This window comes from Mytilus trossulus, unplaced genomic scaffold, assembly GCF_036588685.1.
Source record: "Mytilus trossulus isolate FHL-02 unplaced genomic scaffold, PNRI_Mtr1.1.1.hap1 h1tg000070l__unscaffolded, whole genome shotgun sequence".
In the NCBI taxonomy this organism is placed as follows: domain Eukaryota; kingdom Metazoa; phylum Mollusca; class Bivalvia; order Mytilida; family Mytilidae; genus Mytilus; species Mytilus trossulus.
The window spans coordinates 2,410,684-2,418,986 of record NW_026963294.1 but is presented as its reverse complement, the minus strand read 5'-3'; the positions used below and the strand labels follow the sequence as shown (position 1 = coordinate 2,418,986).

Genomic DNA, 8,303 nt, shown 5'->3' with positions numbered 1-8,303 from the left:
ATGCAATACAGATCGTCAATGAGCGCAACAAATTCTAGCATCTACCACAAGCTACCAAAATTGAATTTACCATATTTTAATGGCAATTTGTTAAACTGGCAACCTTTCTGGGATGCGTATCAATCAACAATACACGATAACCAAACATTAACAGACGTGCAGAAATTTACGTATTTGCAAAATCAGATTCAGGGAATAGCCGCGCAATGTATCGCCGGTTTACCACTCACAAGTGCAAATTACTATCAAGCCGTTTCAATACTGAGAGAGAGGTTTGGTCAGAACCACAAAATCACGAACGCATATATTCAGAATTTAATTGATTTACCCGCACCGAGGTCAAACGCAGACAGTTTGAGAAACTTTTCCGACAGAATTGAATGTAGCATACGCGCATTAGAATCGTTAGGAACAAACGAGAGTACATTTGGAGCCATTCTTACGCCTATAATATACAATAAGTTGCCGTCCGATGTACGAAAAAACATAACCCGAGACCGCGGAAACGACGACTGGGACATCGAATCATTGAGAACAGCAATTAAGAGGGAAGTATGCGTACAGGGCGCAGGACAATCTACAGGTCCAAGTAATGAAGATTTAGAAATTTTACCGACCGCTTCGTTTATTGCCGAAACATTTCCAGGAAAGAACAGGAAACAGTCACGTAAGAAATGTTTATTTTGTGAAGAATCCCATCATCCAAATACATGCAAAAACGTGAAAGATGTTGAGAAACGAATAGAAATTGTGAAGCGAAAAAAGGTATGTTTTAACTGTTTCGGAAGTCATAGAGTAGCTGAATGTAAATCAGAATTTAAATGCCGCCAGTGCAGAAAGAGACATCACACGAGTATACATGTACAAGTACATAACACAGAACCAAAGAGCTTAACAGAAAACCAGTATAGTACACAAAAGACCGTAGCACATACCGCCGTAGAGGAAACGCCACTGGAGCTAACCACATCATTGCATTCTACTGTTACTGCACATACAGATGTTTTACTAAAAACTGCCGTAACTCCAGTTTGGTCCGAAAATCGATCGATAATGACAAATATTTTACTTGACGAGGGAGCACAGAACTCATTCATAACTGAAGATTTAGATAGAAAATTAGAAATTGAGTCCACCGAAAAGATTGCACTGAAAATATCTGGATTTGGAGGAAACGAAGGACAAGTTCGTCATCTTGATAAAGCAAACATAGCTATTGAAACAGTTGATAATCAAAGAATTAAAATAGACGTAATAATTGTACCGAAAATTGCCGCTCCTATTCAGACAAAATCACAAAAGGAAATCAAAGCACTGCCATACTTACGTGGTTTACGACTCGCACATCCGATATGCGCAGAAGACAAGTTTAACATATCTTTATTGATTGGCGCAGACTATTACTGGTCAATAGTTGAAGATGAAATAATTAGAGGAAATGGACCGACCGCAGTTAAGTCGAAAATTGGTTACCTCTTGTCGGGACCCGTACTTACTAAGAACGGAAGTACTTCCAAACAGTCAGCAATGCTGAATATTTTGACTGATCACAGAGCCGTTGTTTGCGACTTGGAAAAGTTTTGGAACTTAGAAGCGTTGGGGGTTTCAGGAAGCGATACCATTAAAAGTCAGTCTGAAGTTGTACGAGAATACGGAGAAAAGTCTATAATACTAGAAAATGGAAAGTACACAGCTAAGTTACCATGGAAACCAGATTTCCTTCCGCTGCCGCATAACTTGGAATTGGTTAAACAGAGGACAGGAAGCGTTATTAGACGTCTAGCAAACAAACCTGATTTATTAAAAATATATGGAGATATCATAATGGAGCAGGAGAGAAGACATTTTATTGAAAAGGTTGAGGAAACAAAACTTCCTACCGATCGACCCGTGCACTATATCCCGCATCATCCTGTTTCAAAGGAAACATCTACTACGCCAATACGCATTGTTTATGATTGTAGCTGCAAAGATGGAAGAGATAATCCAAGTCTAAATGAATGCTTAGAATCAAACCCACCTGTTATGAATGATATTACGGGAATACTTATGAGATTTCGCGCTAAGAAATATGCTACAACATCAGATTTAGAAAAGGCATTTCTACAAATACAGCTCGACGAGAAAGACCGAGATGCAACGAGGTTCTTATGGCTTAGCGATCCAACAAACACATCAAGTCCGCTAATAACATATCGCTTTAAGTCCGTACTCTTCGGAGCTACATGTTCGCCATTCATTTTGAGCGCCACACTTCTCAAGCACTTTAAAGAAAATCCGGGGAAACTTTCAGATACACTTGAAAATGGGTTATATGTGGACAACATTTTAACTAGCTTTGATAACGAAAATGACGTAATAGATTATTACAGGAGATCGAGAGAATTACTTTCGAAAGGCGGATTCAACCTACGCTCATGGAATTCAAACAGTCCAAAATTACAAGAAATCGCTAGCAAAGAAAAAACCTTAGACAAAGATGAGCTCACTAAAATTCTTGGTATGCAATGGAACGCTAAATCGGACAAGTTGTTTTACCAAAGTAACACGTTCGAGATGGACAAAAAAGGAAAACTGACAAAACGATATGTTTTACGGCAATCATCCAAGATTTTCGATCCGTTAGGACTATTAAGCCCAGTTACTGTAAAGGCGAAAATCTTTATGCAATCACTTTGGAAGCTAAACTTGGAGTGGGACGAAGTATTACCGGAAGATATCCAATCAAAATGGATATTAATTTCACGAGATCTGGCATCGAGCTTAGAAACAGAGATTCATCGAAGTACACAGACACAAAACGAGAATAACAGAGATTTACCAACTCTACATGTATTTACCGATGCTTCAACTCATGCGTACGGAGCATGCGCGTACATCTTGTATGACAGAAAACCAACAATAGTAATGGCAAAGAATCGAGTTGCGCCTATCAAGACTATAACTTTGCCAAAACTAGAGCTTATGGGGGCTGTTATTGGAGCAAGACTTGCTGATCATATCTGCAAAAACTTTCCAGAAACTTTCAGTGAAATACAATTTTGGAGTGATAGTCAAATCGTACTTAGTTGGCTTTCATCCGTAAAACCACAGAGACAATTTATCAAAAACAGAATTGAAGAAATTAAAAGTTTGTGTGGAGATAATGTATGGAGATACTGCCCTACGAAAGACAATCCCGCAGATCTACTTACACGTGGTATAACATCTGAAGAACTGCAACAGAATGAAATGTGGTTTAGTGGACCTAAATGGTTAAACAGCAAAGAAGATTGGCCGACATGGAACGGAAACAATGTAACGTCTAGTGTATGTACAACAATGTTGGAGAACGATGACAAAATTGAAACTATGGAGAATAATCAAAATGTACGTATTGGTATAGGAGAAATCATAGATATCGAACGGTACAATTCTTATAGAAAACTAACCCGCATTACCGCATATGTAATGAGATTCGCAACGAACTGCAGAGCAACGGAAACTGAACAAAAAAAAGATTTGTTACGTAGTGATGAAATTGAAAATGCAAAATTCCTATGGATAAGATATACACAAGGTAAAATATTTAGTGACGAAATAAATTGTATAGATAATTCTACAAAACGCAAAACACTTGTGCGACAATTAAAGCTCTTTCTAGACGAAAAGCAATTATTACGATGTGGTGGCCGCCGAATAGACAATGCGACAGTAGGAGAAACAGTCAAGTTTCCATATCTGTTACCGGCAAAGGACCGTCTCACACATTTGATAGTGTTAGAAGCACATGAGAATACACTACATTCAGGAATAAATATCACTCTAGCATACATACAACAAACATTTTGGATTCCGAAATTAAGACAGTGCGTCAAATCTATATTGATGAAATGTGTAACGTGCCAAAAAGTAATCGGAAAATCTTATCCCGCACCAGAAATTCCACCATTACCAAAAGTGAGAGTTCAAGATGCCACACCCTTTATCATAACCGGTGTAGACTTCACAGGTGCGCTAACGACAAGAAACAGACACAACGAAGAATCGAAGGTTTACATTTGCCTATTTACATGTGCTGTCACTCGAGCCGTACATTTGGAATTAGTTTACGATCTCAGCGGAGAATCTTTTTTATTGTGTTTCCGGAGATTTGTAAGTCGACGATCAGTGCCGAAAATAATGATGTCAGATAATGCGCTAACATTTAAAGCTGCTTCAAACGAAATTTCACGACTTTGCAATTCTAGAAAAGTTAAAGAAAATATTCAGAATTATGGCATTGAATGGAAGTTCATCCCAAATAGAGCTCCATGGTTCGGGGGCATGTGGGAAAGAATGATTGGCTTAACAAAAATATCACTTAAGAAAGTATTAGGACGTGCACATGTCAACAATGAGACTCTAAGGACTGTATTAACAGAGATCGAAGCCACACTCAACGATCGACCAGTGACGTATATTTCAACAGATATCAGAGATCCGGAGCCGCTTACACCATCCCATCTTATACATGGACGAAGGATAACAACTTTACCGTATGGATCGTCAAAAAGTGCTATTGACAATCTAAATATTTGTGAATTAACACACACAAACTTGAACAATCAAGCGATACGACAGAGACAATTGATTGAGAACTTCTGGACAAGATGGAAAGGAGAATACCTTACTTCATTGCGAGAATATCACCAAAGAGCTGGAGTCGACGTTCGGAAGATCAAAGAAGGCGATGTTGTTCAGATACACGACGAATCAAAGCGCGTGCATTGGAAACTTGGAGTTGTGCAGGACACTATTAAAGGCAAGGACGGCTTAGTACGCGTCGCTATGGTGCGTACCAAATCAGGAATTACAAATCGACCCGTGACGAAACTCTACCCATTAGAAGTCAACAGCATGGACTGTTATCTGAGACGAAGTGAACGAAGAAACTAACGTGTGTGAACAGACTTGTTATTTTTTCTTATTTGTGAAAAGACTGTAAATTCAAAAAGTTTTTTACGTAATTTAATAATTTAATCCTTTTTTCATTATTTGTGAGATCAATCTATTTTTGTTCTTTCCGCATGCCACTATAAATCACAGCTAATGGACATTGCATCTGGTGGCCCCGAGTATGTCGGTGATTTAGAGACAGTTTAACTTACGCGTCAAACGTTAACACTACTTTTAACGCCGTTTCCATTCACATTGTTAACGTCATCATTATCTTCTGTTAACGTTGTGCTATTGTTATGTATCATGTTGCTATATTGAGTTCAGATTATACGATCAAACGAACCAGACGTTGTTTTACTGCCTGTCTAGACTTTAGTTAACCCATCCGTCACACCGTAATTGCAAATTTAATTTGTACTGTATAAATTCACTTTCTAGACTGTTGATAGCGTATTGTCCAGTTGCAAGTACTCTGTGCATATTTAGAGCGAAATAGTTTTACATTTGCTGTATAAATTAACTTTAGACTGTTGATAGCGTATTTCCAGTTGCAAGTATTTCATGCATATCTAGAGAACATAATGGTTTTAACGATTTTACTGTTCTATACTGTTTAAATTATCTTTAAACTGATAATTGTGTATTGTCAAGTTGAAAGTATTTCATGCATATTTAAAGAGAACATAGGTTACAAGTTTTTATTTTTTTACATTTGTACTGTATAAAATGTATTTTAGACTGTTGATCGTCCAGTTGCCGGTATTTCACATTATTTAGAGAGAATAAACAAATTTTAATGTGCAGAGAAAGGGGCACTTTCATCCGTTAACTGTACAGTTTAACTAAACATGTTTGCTTACAATTTACATACAACATAGCCGAAATGACGCCCCCACTTTTACCCAGTTTTTTCGGCCGGTTTAAAAAAGTACCTTATCTATATTTTTAATAAATAGTAAAATTAGTATACGTTAATGGAATAGCAATAACCAAATAAAGCTTGATATGGACCCTTTTTTGGGATTGGACACGTTTGGGGGTTTGTTGAGAAATGGACACGTTTGGGCGTTTATACAAATCACACGCTTTGACGATGTTTTTAACTAGACATGTTTTGCAGTTCAGTGACGTCAATGTGGACACGTTTGGGGGATTCGGACACGTTTGGGGGGAAGGACACGTTTCTGAGTGTTATATATTTATCAGATAAGGGGAGGGATGGATGCTCACAAACAATTAGTATTTAATTTTTTTTTTACTACGCATGCGCCAGTTTGAATGGCAGTGAAAATTTTCGTTCTTGAAATATGATTTAAAAATGCGTAAAACTTGTGAATATGCAGCATTTGTTAATTTTTATTGGATTTAAATGTGATTAGTAATGCCAAAAAAGACTGACAAAAAAATCAAAAAGGACAAAAAGGACAAAAAGGACAAAAAACGAAAGAGGGAAAAGGCTAAAGGAAACAATTCATCTGAGGGCTCGACAAGTGACAGTTCTTTGTTTACAAAAGGAAAGAAGAAAAAGTGTTCAGGTGACATAAAGGTTGACGAAAACAAGGTATTATTAACAGATACACTCAGCGAGGCATTCTCATGTCTTTACAACAACTCGCCTACTATTAATTACGATCAGAATACAAACATGAACAATTCAATTAATCAGGGATTTAGTCAATACACACCCATTCAATCAAGTACACCAAATTTCCAGTACCATGACCAGCCCTACCAGTTTCAACAATACCCCAGTCCACCACCGCCACCCCCACCCCTACCGCCTCATATAGCAACAAACGGAATTGAGATCATACTTAATGAATTATGTAAAAAAGTTGATGCGATGGAAACAAAACTCAACAAGCTAGACTGTATTGAAGAGCGATTAAACAAATACGAATCGAAATTTACTGCTGTTGATGTTGATATGAAATCCTGCAAAGACAGAATAAGTACGCTTGAACATAGTGCCCAATTTATGTCCGATATAAAAGATGAACATCAAGCTATTAAAAAGAAACTTGAAAAGGTGTCTGAAAGTATAGAAACCTCAAAAACAGTAAACTTAAATGTGAAAAATAGACTTGTCGACGTTGAAAAACAAAACTTTAGTAATAATCTTCTGTTCTTTGCTATCGATGAACAAATGGAAATTACTGAAATGGATACCGGAATAAACGGGACACAGGGTGATACCGAGGAGGCGAATGCGGCGGGAAAAAAAGAACCGGAAAATTGCATCAAAATTATTACATATTTTCTCGAGACAAGGTTGAACATTAAAGATGCTAAAACGCGCATAAAACTCGAAAAAGCCTATAGACTTGGTAGGAAAAAGACGAATGCCGAAAAACCGAGACCAGAAATTCCACCATTACCAAAAGTGAGAGTTCAAGATGCCACACCCTTTATCATAACCGGTGTAGACTTCACAGGTGCGCTAACGACAAGAAACAGACACAACGAAGAATCGAAGGTTTACATTTGCCTATTTACATGTGCTGTCACTCGAGCCGTACATTTGGAATTAGTTTACGATCTCAGCGGAGAATCTTTTTTATTGTGTTTCCGGAGATTTGTAAGTCGACGATCAGTGCCGAAAATAATGATGTCAGATAATGCGCTAACATTTAAAGCTGCTTCAAACGAAATTTCACGACTTTGCAATTCTAGAAAAGTTAAAGAAAATATTCAGAATTATGGCATTAAAAGGAAGTTCATCCCAAATAGAGCTCCATGGTTCGGGGGCATGTGGGAAAGAATGATTGGCTTAACAAAAATATCACTTAAGAAAGTATTAGGACGTGCACATGTCAACAATGAGACTCTAAGGACTGTATTAACAGAGATCGAAGCCACACTCAACGATCGACCAGTGACGTATATTTCAACAGATATCAGAGATCCGGAGCCGCTTACACCATCCCATCTTATACATGGACGAAGGATAACAACTTTACCGTATGGATCGTCAAAAAGTGCTATTGACAATCTAAATATTTGTGAATTAACACACACAAACTTGAACAATCAAGCGATACGACAGAGACAATTGATTGAGAACTTCTGGACAAGATGGAAAGGAGAATACCTTACTTCATTGCGAGAATATCACCAAAGAGCTGGAGTCGACGTTCGGAAGATCAAAGAAGGCGATGTTGTTCAGATACACGACGAATCAAAGCGCGTGCATTGGAAACTTGGAGTTGTGCAGGACACTATTAAAGGCAAGGACGGCTTAGTACGCGTCGCTATGGTGCGTACCAAATCAGGAATTACAAATCGACCCGTGACGAAACTCTACCCATTAGAAGTCAACAGCATGGACTGTTATCTGAGACGAAGTGAACGAAGAAACTAACGTGTGTGAACAGACTTGTTAT

The 8,303-nt window shown here is 37.9% G+C and overlaps 1 protein-coding gene across 1 annotated transcript; it reads left to right on the top strand.

Moving 5' to 3' along the window:
* Positions 1 to 4,917, top strand: LOC134699526 (uncharacterized). The gene has a single exon (XM_063561123.1). The coding sequence runs from the start codon at positions 1 to 3 to the stop codon at positions 4,915 to 4,917; it is 4,917 nt and encodes a 1,638-aa protein (XP_063417193.1).
* Positions 4,918 to 8,303: the final 3,386 nt, after the last annotated feature.